Source organism: Hipposideros armiger, unplaced genomic scaffold, assembly GCF_001890085.2.
Source record: "Hipposideros armiger isolate ML-2016 unplaced genomic scaffold, ASM189008v1 scaffold_34, whole genome shotgun sequence".
Taxonomy (NCBI): Eukaryota; Metazoa; Chordata; class Mammalia; order Chiroptera; family Hipposideridae; genus Hipposideros; species Hipposideros armiger.
This window is the reverse complement of record NW_017731384.1, coordinates 1,084,093-1,100,466: the sequence shown is the minus strand read 5'-3', so window position 1 is coordinate 1,100,466 and position 16,374 is coordinate 1,084,093. Positions and strand designations below refer to the sequence as shown.

The 16,374-nt window shown below is 39.6% G+C and overlaps 1 protein-coding gene across 1 annotated transcript in view; it reads right to left on the bottom strand.

Moving 5' to 3' along the window:
• Window positions 1-16,374, bottom strand: part of EFCAB3 (EF-hand calcium binding domain 3) — a 112,764-nt gene that overhangs the window by 5,264 nt on the left and 91,126 nt on the right. Inside the window, exons 30-35 of the mRNA XM_019637785.1 lie at window positions 14,396-14,472; window positions 7,288-7,431; window positions 6,151-6,222; window positions 4,568-4,688; window positions 1,820-2,016; window positions 822-1,006 (exon numbers count right to left, since the gene is read on the bottom strand). Coding sequence (XP_019493330.1) covers window positions 822-1,006; window positions 1,820-2,016; window positions 4,568-4,688; window positions 6,151-6,222; window positions 7,288-7,431; window positions 14,396-14,472 — 796 coding nt within the window. The remainder of the gene's footprint in view (window positions 1-821; window positions 1,007-1,819; window positions 2,017-4,567; window positions 4,689-6,150; window positions 6,223-7,287; window positions 7,432-14,395; window positions 14,473-16,374) is intronic.

The window sequence follows — 16,374 nt, the reverse complement described above, 5'->3', positions numbered from 1 at the left end:
AACTGAGACTTTATGCCCGTTGATTAATAACTCTCCATTTTTTTCTCCCACCTCCAGTATCTGGACTCTTAAACCCTACACCTGGAGTGGCCTCTAGGGGTTTCATAGGGATGTGAATAACACATGGATCCCTGGAACCCAGAGATTCCTCAAGGGGTGGGCTAATCTCCAGTCAAATCTTGATCTTGTTTCTCAGGCTCGGAGGCCTGTGACAAACCTGGGGTGAGGCTTCCTGCGCTCCCTGAGAGAATATCCAGAAACGAGGGCTTACATGCCTGAGACCTTAAAACTGATGATGATAAAGTGTGCCTTAGGAGGGGGAAAATAGATGAGCGGCAACAGGGCTTGAAGTAGGGCCAGAAGGTGCAGCTGGGACTATAAATGGGGTTCTAGTCCACAGGCAGGATGGCCCCTCCATCACAAATTACTCCACTGGGTTGTGGACCTGGTCCTGTCATTGCATGATGCCTGGCCCAACCATGATCTAGAGCCAGTTGAGGGAGACAAACATGCAACTTCTGGTTCCTGAGTCGATGGGAGAGCAGTCGGAGGTAGGACCTGAGAGCCTTTTTATTATTATTCTATATGCCCCACCCCTCCAACCCCAAGCCTAGGATTGTATTTTTCAGCAAGATGAACTATTTGTTGACATTAAATGAAATATTTATAACTGGGCTTAAATTTAGGAATATGTCTATGGATCTGGTTTGAAATATAATGACTAAAAATATTTGTAATTAAAAAGCATGTTACTAGTTCTAAGTTAGAACTGAAAAACCTAAGTATTTAAATGAACTGATGTGACATCATCTAAATCTCACCTGTGTTTTCCAATTTCTTTTTTGGAAAAAATAGTTCTCAAAGAAATTCAGCGGCTCCTTTCTCCTTAGCATTTCTAATTTCTGCATGTCTTTGAACGGCTTTCCCGTCACCACCCCATCCACATTAGGAAACAATGGAAAGATGGGTATTTTTGAATATGGGTTTTCTGAAGGAGGATTGCATCCTAAAAAGATTTAAAAAGAAATGGTTTCACAAATACTATAAGAAGAAATTCACATAAAGATATACATGTGGTGCCTAATCTTTGTCTATTCTTCTCCTCAGTGCCTTGATCCCCATTTTTCACACCCTCCACAGACTCTCAGCTTCATCTAGGTGTCTGATTCAGGTAATATATACCGTATTTCCCCATGTATAAGACGCTCCCATATATAAGATGCACCTTAAATTTGGGGCTCGAAATTTGAAAAAAAAAAAGTATTACATAAAGTTATTGAACTCAAGTTTTATTCATCATAAAATCCATACAACTCCTCATCACTGTCAAAACTCCCAACCATAGCCAGTCTTGGATTGTTTTCTCAGTTGGAGGAGGACCAAACTTACGTTCAGCAGCACGATTTCCATTCACTTTGCAAACTGGATCATTTTTAACTTGAATTCAGCACTGTACGAAAATCTTTTCTGAGCCCTTTCTGGGCAGAACGTGGTAAAACGTAACCTAATATACCGGTAACAGTGCGAAACAATGAGCGCAAAGACAACAAGCGCAAAAAAGCGAGAAACGCAAGTAAAAAAATCTACAACCACTGTATAAGACGCACCCAGTTTTTAGACCCCAAATTTTTCGAAAAAGGGTGTGTCTTATACATGGGGAAATACGGTACATTTGCTTTCAAATGAGATCTGGGTGACAGAGACCCATCACCCAAAATAGGCCCTGCTCTTACAGCACGTGGCCTCTACCACTTATTTCTGACCAGTAATATACAAATAAATTCTTTACATCAGTGGGGAAAGGACAAATGGCTCTTACTCTTGAGTTCTTCAAGAAATTTAAATAAATCCTTTTCTCTTGTCATCGCAATCCGGGCAGCATTAGCAAAGGCATCCATGCTTGAGCTCAGGGGTGTGCATATGTCTGGCCTGCTAAATCTCCTTTTTCCATAACCCAGAGCATAAGGACTCCTCAATATTCCTGAGGTGCTTTCCTGGAATTTTCTTCGGAAATAGCTAAAAAAAAGAAAAAGAAAAAGAAAAAGTAATCCAGAAATGGATAAAAAGTGCCATAGTTCTACTGAAAAAAAATGCATGTTAGACAAATAGAAAAAAAAGAAGATAACTTGCAAGTTATACATGATGAATAAACTTATTTTAAATTTAATTTGCATATCCATTCACTATTATTTATTGAGTGCCTGTTTCTATGACATTTACAGAACATCTATGATAGTTGCCAGAGGCCATTTGACTATTAAAATATATCTAGTCCCTGGGCTTTGGCTTCCTTCCTGGTCCCCAAGACCTTCCAGCCTTGTCTAGAAAAATACCTATGATCCTTGACAAACCCTTAAGTGGTACCAGCTTGAATACAAATATTAATCATGCCTATTATTATACTATGTTGTGTTAGGTTTTAAAATGCAACTTGTTTCAAATTTAAAGAAATTCTCATTGCAAAGAATTTGAAAAATACAGAAAATTATAAAGATAATATTACCAATAATCTTACTATTCACAGTAAATCACTATGATTGATTGCTATTCTTTGCAATGTGTGTGTGTGTGTGCACGCGCACGTGCAGGTGCACATGTATATAAACAGGTCTAGGAGATATGTTACTATGCCTTTTAGATATAAATTCTTCAAGAATAAGCACAGCAGGCTATATATAGTAAGGGACTCTAATTCACAGTACAAACATCCCTAAAGGAATAAACATCTGATTTACAAACATGCACGCCTTAAATATCAATGGTAAATCAGGTTCCTCCCTGCTGCTGGGACAGCGGGCTTCTCTTTGCAGCTGTGCTGTGGTGGAAGAACTTGCTTCTTAGTGCTTTGCTATAGCAGGGGCTTCAGGGCCAACGTGGAGGACTTCACTTCTCAGTGTGCTGAGCAAAGGAGGGTCTTTTCTTGCTGTCCCAGAGAACAAGGTGCAGGACCCACTTTCTCAGGAAACTAATGAATGATCTATGCAACTCATTTGACAGTTCATTGTGTTAATATATTTTGCATTATTTCACTTCTACATATTGATTTAGTTAACTGCATATTTATGGCTTTTCTCTCCATTTATTTTAAGCTCCTTAAATACTATGTATTAAACACTTTTGATCCCCTTAGGAACTAGGTATATGATAAGTAACAATCACAACCATAACAACAATAAAACCACCAACATCAGCTAACATTTCCTGAGCACTTACTGGGTGTGAGGGGCAGTAGAGGGAGGTGGGTAAGAGCATGGGTGCTGGAATCAGACTGCTTAAATCTAGGCACCACTTCCACTTGGGAGTGTTACTTAACTAACCTGTGCTTCAGTTTTTTTCATCTGTAAAGTGGGGATAATAGTGAGGATTAAAGGAGGTGAGGATTAAAATAGATTATATATATATATTTAATGCTTATCGTAATTACTCCTACATAATAACAATAGCTAACATTTATTGAGCTCTTATGATGTGCTAAGCATTTTACCTACATCATCACATGCCATCCCCACAATTGCCCTATATGGTGGTATTATTATCACCAGTTTATAGATGAGGAAACTGAGGCTGAGAGGTTAAGCAATGTGCCAAATTTGTGTACCGATAGCAGGCATATAATAAACACATTTGAGATGGATGAAGAGTAGAATGCTGTGCTCCCTCTGTTCCACATCTGATACAGGTGTAGGATAATATAAAGGGATTTCCCATTGAGAAGCAGAGGACATTTTTACATCATTGATGGTTTTCTGTATTTTTAAGTCTCTCTAAGTGGGACAGCAGAGTGCTTTGAAAGTATGAGTTGAAAAGATGGAGAATGGCAACACTTAATTTCTGTATTACAATGACAAAAATGGGTTGAAGACATTTCTCTTCAGTGATATTCGCTGGAATAAACCCATTTGAGTGTGAGCATGTGTCCTCACCCTTTATTTTCTTTTTTTTTTTTTTTTTTTTTTTTTTTTTATTGGGGAATTGGGGTGAGGGCAGGCTCAGCTCGGGCTGGACTCGAACCGCTGTTGCTCAGAGCTCAAACTCTTGAGCGAGCTCTTAACCAACTGAGCCACTCAGCCAGCCCCTCACCCTTTATTTTCATTTTACTTCTGGCTCTGCTCTAGTCTAAAGGCTACTTTGGGAGGTCTGAACTTGCTGTACCTCATCCCAGAGTCAGAGGACCTCTTGAGAGCCCCTGGTAGTTCCAGCATGACTGGGAGTGTCTTGTATTCAAACTAGATATCCAAGCCCACCCAAAGTCAGCCTTGGAAAAGCCTTATTCCTCTGGGATTCTCTAGCCTAGGGTAGGAGAGGCTGAACTTTCTTAGCTGTCTTAGGCCCTCAGTGGGGCCCTGAGATGGCCTGAAGTCAGCCTTGTAATTCCAGAGCTGGGCAGTACTGTGGAGAGGAAGGAATAAAGTCATGTTGGGGCGCGTGAGCACTGGCCCACAGACATGCTCCTTTGCTTTGGAGCAGACCCCGTGAAGTAAGATATTAGTGAGAGGTTCCTTGCCTTGTTAGTATCCTCACCAGTGCTTCTGAGAAGGTCGTTTTTGCCCCTTTCTGTGTCACTTACCTTACGATTTCCATTATTGCCTTTTTGGGTAAGGCTGAAGTCTCTACAAGCTTTGATAGGATTTCAAACAATAGAATCCCTGGGTTGTCAGCTAAATCTAAACAGATCTTCTTTTCTGGAACTATAAAGGGAAGAAAAGATTCAAAATGCCTTTTGAAGAAACCACCTATCAAAAAAAAAGTACTAAACTGACAGTCTTTTTTATTGCATTTACACTATTAATACCAAGTTGAGGACTAGAGAATTATAGACAAACATTCAAAATCTATTCTATTGTAGAAAGGTCATTTTTTGTTACTGAGCAGACAAAATAATCATGGAATTATAAAAAATACTTTTAGTTAAATGACTTCTAAGTAAATACAGTAATACATTTAACATAAACATGAATTATACGTTGAGTATTATTGCCCTGTTCTTCTAGGTAAAGCAGTTGTTGGTTTGCACGCAAACCCTTGTTACTACAGTGGCGCTAGAAGCAGTAACTTCTGTTTATCCTAAGGATAGTTCATAGCCTATGAATGGGTGGATTTTCAACACTACATGCAGAATCTGTTATTTGGAATGTATTTATCCTAGAAAACATGATATGAATAGGATTAGATTTTTCAAGGCATCTGTTAAACTCATAAACAAACCATTAGAGGACTAATAAGTTTACCTCTCCACATATATAACCTTATGTAAGAACAGGCTCTCTAACCTCCAGCAGACTCTCCAGCCCTTGCACTGAGGGCAGAGGCTTCATCAGGGTGAGGAAGATATTTTCCAAGAACAGTAAATTATGTACACCCAAATTTGCATGAGAGAAAGCATTTTTCTTTTTCTAAAAACATATTTATTCTTCTGTAAAAGGGGTGCTTCCCAAAGTAGCACATGCACTCGGTGAGGAATTAAAATTAAAAACCAAATTTTTCTACACCACTGCCTGAGTGTTCTCATTAGAGCCCAAAAAGTAGTGTCTCCCAGGGACTGGCTGAGTGGTGAGTTGGTTAAGAGCTGGCTTGGGACGCCAGCTCTGAGCAGCAGGGCCCTGGCTCGGATCCCATATGAGGGCCAGTGACACTGCCCTCCACAGCTAAGATGGTGAACAACAGCTCAACCTGGAGCTGGGCTGCCAAGAGTTGTAGGTGACGGCGTAGGCTGGAGGCCCTGTTGCAGTGGGCTGCCATAAGCTACCATGAGCAGCCAGCAGCCGGTGTGAGCTGCCAAGAGCCCAACATGGGCCAGTGAAGCAACGTCCTCCACAACTAGACTGAAGAACAAAAGGACAGCAACTTGTCTGTTCCCCTTCCCCCGATTCCCCAGCACTGTTCCCCTCCCCCAATTCCCCAATAAAATATTAAAAAAAAAAAGTAGTGTCTCCCACAGAAGGACTTGATGCATATATGTTAAAATTTCAAAGCGGTGTCAAGTTGCTTAGTAAATATTGTTTTGGAGATGCAGTACGGAAGTGAATCACATTCCAGAGTACACATTCCTGATTTGTCTCCTGATTGGAGGCCTAAATGAATAATATTTATTGTGCAGTGAATTGCAACTACCCAATTGCCCTCTACTGGGTAATGAATGTCTCTACTCACCCACAGCCTTAAGAAAGAGGTTCTTATCTGTCAGCACCGTTATAAAATCAGAGAAATTCACCTTTCCATCTCCTGCAACAGAAATCTAAGACTCAGAATAAGGATATAAGATGTATTTTAATTAACAAATGATATATTAAACATAAAAATTAAAACACCATGGGTCATTCAATACTTAAAATCAGAGCATTTTAGGGCTGGAGATGTGCTCGGGTAAGCCCTGATCTCCTTGAAGTGGTCTTAGCACCATTACACCAGACACCCACAGCCCACAGAAGCAATGATGGGGTGTAAACATCAAACCAGAGTCCCAGCCACTGCAGTCATGGAGACTAGCCATTTTTGCAAAGAATCCCCTCATGCCTTCCCACTCCATACCTCTAATAATTCCATTATTATAACATAGCCACGTTGTACCCTGTTTCCTCTAAAATTAAAGGATAATGAGTGCTATTAGAGCCATGTGTGCGTGTTTCAATGAAAGAATAGAAAAATTGGGCAGCGTTAGTGGAGACAAGTGACACTCTTTAATTAACTGGTGATATTGACTCACATGTGGTCCTGATGCTGATTGAATGGAGCACTGGCAATTCAGTGAGGAGAGGTGAGAGGAGATAATATACTGAATATATATATATTTCACACAACATATCAGCTTGGGCTACTAATTGCTATGTCAGTATACTCAAAGATAACATTATCTATATGCTTTATAAATATCAACAAAAATGTTGTGGCATTTAAAATTCAATACAGGTGGGCTCTAATGATGGAAGGAAGATTTGTACTCATATATGATTCACACAGAAACAAATGGTTTGGATTTTGTTGGTAACATGTCATTTTGAAATTTTAGTGCCTTTATATCTGTTATTTCAAGGCACTCTCCAAAATGTACATCATGACAGGTAATCTGAATTTGATATTGAAATGTGACAGTCACTTTTAGTTTACACACAAGATTTTTCAGAGTCTATTTTGCAGCATTAAGTTGATTTCATAACTTGTACACATACCTCACTGAAACTATTAGCAAATAAGTGAAGTTTATTTCTCATGTTTATACAGTCTCTGGGAGAAAAATGTATATATTCATAAAAAGATTTTATGATAAAAATGGTAAGTCAAAGTACTCACGATCAACATCAGCACATTTTAATTCATTATAGACATCGTGCTTGGTAAGATTCATTCCCAACTTAGCTAATGTGCACATCATTCCATGTAAATCAATAGAGCCAGTTTTATCCTTGTTAAAGAAGTTGTAGGCATCGTGGAAAGCTGGGGAAATGGAATCAAGTTAGGACAGTTATTCAAGAATAAATACATATTCTCATGGAACTAGGACAGACAAGACAGTTGATTGGAGATCATGTTCTGAAAAGTATTGACAGAAATGTGAGTACTTAATAGACATTTCTTAAGAAGGACAGGGTCCTTCCATGAGATTTGAACTGGAATAAATTAAGTAGTGGAAAATCAAATATGTAGGAGAAATGACCTTTGAAAGATGTCCACACCCTAATTACTGGAACCTGTTAACATATTATTTTACATGAAAAAGGGGATTTTGCAGATGTAATTAAAAGAGATTATCTTGGATTATCTGAGTGGGCCCAATCTAATCATAGGGTCCCTTATGCATCTACAGAGATAGGGCAGGAGAAGTGAGAGAGATTCCAAGCATGAGAAGAACTTGACCCACTGTTGCTGGTTTGAAGATGGAGAGGGCAACGTGACGTGGAATGCAGACAGCCTTTAAGGGGTTGAGAGCAGCTCCTGGCTGACAACCAACAAGGAAATGGGGACCTCAGCCCTACAACCACAAGGAACTGAATTCCACCCTAAACCTGAATGAGCTTGGACGCTGGTTCTCTTGCAGAGCCTCCAGTTGAGAGGCTAGGCTGGAGAAGATCTTACTTTAGACCTACAGAACTCTGAGGTTTGTGTTTTGTACAGACTCAGAGTTTTTTTCAAAGAAATTCTCAAGGTATTAACTGGAGCCAAAATTAGACATGTATTTTCTAAAATTAGCAAATGAAGAAATAAACCCAGAACAAAGTATGCCCTCAATGGCACCAGAATAAAGCTCATTTCATATCACATTCAAGTGTTAGCATCTCTATGTACAAGTGATGAATCCTATAGAGATAATGACACCTGCCTTATAATTGTGTCAGAAGTTAACATCTTTCTCCCTTGATAAAAAAATGGGCATTTCTAGGGCTGGAACCATCTCTGACTTGTTTGTATTCCCCCCAGCCCCTCCCCGACCCCTGGTATTTCTAGCATGTTAGTAGGCATTTATACCTTAACACAACCTAATCAACAAATATTTATTGCATGTCTTCTATGTGTCAGGTGCTGTTGTAGGTGCCTAGGATACATTAGTGCACTAAAAAACCCCCCAAAGATTTCTGCCCTTATATGAATGTAATAAATAGGTAAACTAGATAACGTGTTAGAAGGTAGTAAATGCAATGGGAAAATGAAAGAGTAATGCAGAGTCTGGGGATTGGGAGTTTCAGGGATTGAGGGATAACTTGTTTGTAATAAATAGGTAAGATTAAAGCAAAGACTTGAAGGAGGTGAGGGAGTGGATATCTGGGAGAAGAGAAGGAAGAACTAGAGCAAAAGCCCTAAGGGGAATGGGCCTGGCATGTTCCAGGAACAGCAAGGCTGTGAGCGTGTCTGGAGCAGAATGAGAGGAGTAGGAGGGGTCAGAGAACTAATGGGAGTGTAGGCGTGGTTATGTTTTAAAATTTATCTTAAATTTTATATCAGATTGGTTTTAGATAATAGTTGCAAAGATACGCAGAGAGTTCTTGTGGGTCTCTCGCCCAGTTTTCCCTAATGTTAACATCTTACATTCCTAGGGTCCATCTGTTACATCTAAGAAGCCAGCATCAGTGTGGTACTATTAACTAAACTACAGGCATTATTCAGATTTCACTGGTTTCCCCTAATGCCCCTTTTCAGCTCCAGGATCGCATCCAGGATACCATATTACATTTAGTTGTCATGTCTTTTTAGCTTTTCTGTAAATTCATCAGATGTTTGTTGTTTTTGATGATTTTGGCAGTTTTGAGGACTATTGTTCAAGTACAGTTAAACCTTAGATTGTGAGCGAGGTGGTTTGCGAGTGTTCTGCAAGACGAGCAAACATTTCTATTATAATACATTTTAACGTGGTAAACGAGCAATGTCTTGCAATATGAGTAGTTTGTTTCAGAATGAATTATGCTCGCAAACCGAGGCATTACTGTATTTTGTACAAGTCCCTCCATTTGGGTTTTTCTGATATTTTTCTCATGATTAGCCTGAGATTATGGATTTTGGGGAGGAAGATGACAGAAGTGAAGCACCGTTCTCATCATTATATCATTGTTACATGCTATCAACATGACTTATCACTGATGATGTTAACCATGATTACATGGCTGAAGTAGTGTTTGTCTACTGTAAAGTTACTTCTCTCCTTTTCCATATTCTACCTCCATATTTTATTTTATTTTATTTTTTATGTTTACTACTTTTTCTACCTCCATATTTTACCTGGAAGCCAGTCATTAAGGGTGGTAGTCCAGACTCAAGGGACAGAGGGCTTGGGGACAGGGGGAATTAAGCTCCACCTCCTGGAGGAGGTAATATCTTCACACACTATTTGGAAGTCTTTTGTAAGACAAATTTGTCTCTTTTTCATTTTTTATATTCAATTATTCATTTATTTCTATCACTATGGACTTAGAGATATTTATTTTATACCTTGAGTTACAATCTAATACTGCTTTATTTATTTTTCTTGCTCAAATTGTCACAGCTTTGGCAGTGGTATGCTTTTTCAGGTTGGCTTCTTTACCCCGTTGATAGGCTCTGTCCTTTAGATTTTTGAGCACTTCCTTACTTTCTGGCACTCGAAGATGTCCCAGGTTCATCTTGTATATTTCCTGCCCAAGCCCTAGAATCAGCCATTTATTCATGGAACTCTGGTTCTTGTATAGAAAGCTGACAGGAGAAGTCAAGATCTGGGTGCTGGCTATGTTTGTTGCTGTGGGGGTGTTAATGCTTGCTTCTAAGTCCTCTTAGCAGACAGGGCTAGGGAATAGATGCATGCATACTCACCCACATAGGCACACACATCTCTAATGACTTTTTGATCGAGCCATCTGTATCCATATTAAGCTAAACATGAGTTCACACTGATGTCTCAGACCCTAATCCAGTACCATTGGTTTACGCTAGCCCCCTCCCCTTGTTTATCTGTAATGTACCACTCCAACAATGAGAAACCTGGCTCCCGCCATCCAGCATCCATTTCCTTATTTACTTAATCCTAGTATACATGTACATCAGCTTCAGAGTTGTTAATCTATACCCCTATGAGAAACAACTTTACGAACTAGAGTACGTTGTTGATGTACGATTCCTTTTGTGTTCAGTCTTACAGATTCCAGTCAAACACCTCAAGTTACTCAGCGCCTCCCCCTTCCCCCACCTGACTTGTGTTTCAACATCATTGTGCCTCTTGCTGGAAAAACAGACTTTTTTTGGGAGTTGGGTAGAAGTAGGGACACTAGTATCCGGTAGGGCTATTGTGGGTGAGCAGTAATAGTGCCTCAGACCAGGGTTGGAGCAGCAGAGGTGGTAAGAAGTGATTGACTTCTAGATATATACTTTAAAGGTGGAGCCAATGAGATTTTCTGATGGATTCAGAGGTAGAGTAAGAGAGAAGAGTCAGTGGTAACACCAACGTTTTTTTCTAGAGCAAGTAGAAGGATGAAATGTCATCATCAGAGATGGGCAGAGCAAGTTTTAGGAGTAAAAGGCTGCGGGGAGGAAGGCATGGGGAGCTCTCTTCAAGGGATATGGAGGTTCAGTTTGGGAAGATGAAAAAGATGTGGAGGTGGATGGTGGTGATGGTTACAGAGCTATGTGAGTATATATAATGCCACTGACTAGTATGTACACTTAAAAATGGTTACAATTGTAATTTTTATTTTACGCATATTTTACCACAATCAAAAAAGAGTAGGAGGAATACATCAGGAGTTCGGTGTTTGACATGTTGAGTTTGAGGTGTCCACTAGACATACAATTGACGATGTTGAGTAGGCAGTTAGGTATGAGTCTGGGCTGGACATACACATTTGGGAATTGTTGGCTTCTGGGTGGTATTTAAAGCCTAAGGCTAGAACTAAGGATATAAAGAAGAGGCCATGTCGAGACCGATGCCTTTAAAAAAACAGAATAAAACTATAAATAAATAAAAAGTAAAACCTAAGACTAGATGATATCACCACATGTGTGCATGGTATAAAGAAGAGAAGAGGATTGAGGACTGAGCTCGGAAGTACTGTCGCATTAAGATAAATTAGAAGGGGAGGAACTAGCCAAAGAGACGGAGAAGGAGTGACATTTCTTTTGATGAATTTTCCTGCAAAGGGGAGCAAAGAAATTGTGTGGTAGCTGAAGAGGGAAATTGTTGGGAGCTGGCTGGGATCAGCCAGAGACACTGAGGCTTTAGGTAGGCAAGCTTGGGTCTCCAGGTAGATACAGGCTTGGGGTGAGCAGCCTTGGAACGGGAGTGATTTGGTGGGGACCTATGGGACAGTGCTTCTGCCTTAAACTGCTTCTAGATAATGCAAGTGCGAAGAGTAAAGATCCCAGCTTGCTGATAGGAAAAGCTTATGGACTAAGGGACTCAGTTGCTCATGGACTATGGACTTGCAGTTTCAATATGCATCACCACTCTGGGACTTTCCACCATGGACCTGCTTCACATGCTTGGGACTTTCTACTGTGGACTTGTAGACAGTTTCTATTTGCCTCAGTTTAACCTTGCCTAGCTATATCATTGGTTTATATTGTGTATAACATAGCTTGTTGCTGAGGAGAAATTGTTTCTCCTCAGCCTATAAGTTTTAGCTTTAGGGAATCGTTCTCTATAATGAGGAACTTGTTTCCCCTTAAGAATCTTGTATGTCCAATAAACGAGTTTTCAGTTTGCCATCAGCAGACTGAGTCGAGTCCCTCCTGTCCCCTGCACTTTGTCTCTCTTCTCTTTTATTTCTCGTCTCCCACCCAATCCTCTCAGGGACCCATTTGGTGAGCTCCTGGCTGACGAGCCAGGGCGTTCGGTTGAGCAACCTGGTCTCATTCAAGAAATGAGGTCACAATACATTTTTTTTAAAGGGAAATAACAGTAAGTTTGTATGATGATAGAAATATGATAGAGAGGGGAAAAGATTGGTGTTGGAGATAGGCAGGACACTTTCTTGGGTTATTTCTTTGAAAATGAGAGAAGGGATGGGTTCTAATCCACACTGGAAGGATTGGCTTTAGATAAGAGTACAAAGTTCATTTGTGGAACAGAGAGGCAGGCAGAGTTTGTGGGTACAGATGCTGGTAGGAGGTATACATGGAGGTGGGAACCTGTGGTAATTCAATTCTGATTGCAGAATCAGGATTCTCTCATTATAGAGAAGTAGGAAGCAAGGATATCAATTGAGAGTGAGGATGGAGCAGTTGTTGGGGATTTGGAGGTGTTTCATAAATATTTGTAGAATGTACAAATTAACCTCTCATGGGAAAGTGGTGAGGGTTAAGCATTGTAATAACCACATTTCCTGGTTTCTGTATTTGACGCTTTGACATCTGAGGCTTTGTTGATCTTGGAGGGACTGTCCCTCCCAGAGCTAGCTAGCCATTTCCTAGAGATAGTAAAGGACTTGCCTGTGAGCATGCTTTTCACGGGCCAACCAACCCATCCAGAGCCCATACTCCCAACCACCTACCTTCTCAGGCTCCTACACTCTGGGTCACAATTCCTCTGTCCTAATCACCGCAGGGCCAGGTACTAGACAACTAGAGACAGCCCTACACCCCAGAGCTACTGAAATTGTTCAAACTAGCCATTTCTTAGCCTGCTTATCCTGCCTCATTTTTCCTTCCTGCAGAAACCACAGTAAAGGCTCTTGCCCACCTCCCCCTACCCTTTGCCTCCTGACCAACTCTGGTGCTTCCCTGTGTGGCTCTTCATGGTTAGTTGTGCCCCTTACTTATAGGGATCTGTGAATATAAACCAAGTTTCCCTCCATGACAATCATTTCTGTGTCTGTATGTCTTACAATACCTAACTAAAACAAATCCCGGGTACCCTTGAAACAAGCACCAATGTATATTAATGCACGTTGAAAACCTCAAAGTTTTATAAAGCCATAAACAGTTATTATTAAGGCAGTTAGCTCAGTTTTACAATAAAAAATGCAATTCTGATCTTGACAGTCTTTTATGTTTTCCAAACCAGCTTTCTCAGCAATAAAGGCGATTCTTTGATTCCTGTCTGTCTCCTGGGTCAATGTCTCATTTGGTTCCGAAGTTGGAGGGGTGAAGCATTAGGCTAGACCCCAAACACAGCCATGTTTGACTCCTTTTTAGTTTTTCTAGTGTGTCATGCTTTCCAGGCCTTTGCAGAGTCCACGCTTTCTGCCCAGCACACTCCCCTCTGAGATCTTTGACTGATTTACCCCTCATCATTCAGCCTTTTCTGGGATTCCCCTCCTATCCTCACAAGTTGAAGTTAGGAGACTTTCAATTTTATGCTCCTGTAACACTCTTTATTTCCCCTATCTTAACTTGTATCATATTGTAATTTAACTATTACCATCAACAAATTCATGGTTTAACTATATCTTCTGTATAAGACTTCTGATCAGGGCAGAGACCATGTCTGTCTTGTCTATTCCATGCCTAGTACACTGTTGGCTTTAAATAAATATGTATTGTTTGGGTTAATGAACTGTGCCCAGGGTAGCTCATTTTATCATTATAACTTATTTTTCTGTGAGAAATCCTGGGACTTTAGTTGTGTTTATGCTGCTCCATTACTTGATTTCTATTTGACCTTGTATTTGTTCTTTCCACACCCACAGGTTCTTCCTTTGTTTGTTTTTCTTTTTTTGTTTTATTTTTTTCCTTTATTTTTTCTTTGTCTACCACAGGTTCTTCTTTGAATAAAAATATTTGGTGAGGACTGTCTAAATTCTAGAAAGAAGTCTATTTGAAAGTAAACCCCCTTCCTTCCTACACATTAGACACTGAATTAAAAAAAATTTTTTTTGCTTTCAAATAACAGAATGCTTGTAGACAACGCTTAAAATCCCCGATCTCTCTTACAGAAAAAAAAAAATCAGATGTATTAAGGGTCTTTTGTTTCTGCTTTCATTTTGGGGATGATTCTCATTACCTTGCATTTGAGAAGCACTCAACTTCCTTTCTTTGTGCCATAACTGGCATGGGAGAGATCCTGGTAAATCTTTACCCCTGAGAAAAGACATGAAAAGAATTAATACATGTTTGAAGCCAGCAAATATTAGTCCCATTCATCAGTTTTTGCTGACTGGAGAACTGGAAGCATCACAATATATCCATGTCATACCACCTAAGGGACCTGTTACTGCCACTTTCCAGTAGGATGGACAGTGAGAAAATGTTGGCCTCTGAGGTCCACTTCTCTCTGATACTTGCCCGTCACCCAAACCCCTTAAAAAATCTGATCTCCCCTATTTTACAAAAGAGGAAACTGAGGCTCAGAGGGATTAAATAACTTGTCCTAAGCCACAAAGATAGTAAGAGGAAGTCCTGGGATTCAAACCCAGGTTTATCTGACTCCAAAGCTCAAGAATGTAGGCCTTTAGATACAGACAATAGTTTAGTGGTTACCACAGGGTAAAGGGGAGGGGGGGTGGCAGATGAAGGTAAATGGGGTCAAATATATGGTGATGGAAGGAGAACAGACTCTGGGTGGTGATCACACAATGTGATATATTCGTATAGATAATATATTACAGAATTGTACACTTAAAACCTATTTAATTTTGCTAACCATTGTCACCCCAATACATTTTAATTAAAAAAAAAGAATGTAGGCCTTACACTATTCTTATTTCTAACAATAAATATAGTTGTTTCAGGGCCGGCCGAGTGGCTCAGTTGGTTAAGAGCTCGCTCAAAGGTTTGAGCTCTGAGCAACAGCAGTTCGAGTCCAGCCCGAGCTGAGCTGCCTGCCGCTGAGCTGCCAAAAGGTGGCAGGATGGCTCAGCTAAAAAAAACAAAACAAAACAATAACAAAAAAATATAGTTGTTTCAAATTTTTAACTAGTTTAAATAATCTTATAGTGACTACTATCCTTACAGTAAAACTTTTGTACTCATGATTATTTTATTACTTTAATTGCCAAATGGCATTTTTACCAGCATATGAGAAAGACAGAGGTAGATCAATCTCTGTATATATAGATATCTATCTATGTTATCTACTATCTATCCATCTATCTATCTATCTATCTATCTATCTATCTATCTATCTATGTATCTAACACTTCCGGAAAGTTGGGAACCCTGGGTGACCTTTCAATTCCTCAAGAAAATAAAATCTGGAAGAAGAGGAAAAACAGTTATACTTTGGGGAAATTTTGTATAGACTTGCATTGTTAGTTTTAGAACATAAAGATGTATGCAAAACTGGGTTTGCTTATAATAAGGTAATTTAAAAGTAAAGTTATAATAATTATTTTATAAATTAATTTTATTTAATATACAGTTAGCTTTGATACTAGTAGAGCTTAAAAGTTTTAAAAATATGGGAAATAGTGTTTTTATTTTATAATGTTTCAAAGGGTCGAAGAACCTTAAATTTGAAATGAAACCAGTCTAGCCTCTCATCTCATGTAGGAATTCACTCTATGTGTGGTCTTATCTAGTCTTTGCTTGAATACTTTCAGTGACAAGGAAGTCACTACTTCAAAAGACAGCTTGTAATGCAGGGTAATGAGATCAAGGGATTCGGCAGCTATAAGGTTATCTTACCCACAATCCCTCTAAAAAAGGAGTAATATATTCCTGTAGCAATGGTGTCATCAAGGAAACTAGGAGAAGTACTCTCAAAGTGGCAAAGAAAATGGATAATTGTGAGAGAGGAGAGAGGCTTTTCTTCTTATGATCTGATAAAGTACAGATCAAGCTTTCACTTTCAGTCATTAGTGGCTACTGTTTATTGGAATCTATTTTTATTAGACTAAGAAAAAGCTATTGTTAGCATCACAGGCAAACCTTGCTTCCCAATTTTAGCCCAAGCTTAGGTTAGTCATCGCTAATTACCAGATTTCATTTTACTGACCGTATTTGAGCTACAGACCTTTTCTCTATACTCTGACTTGCTTAGGG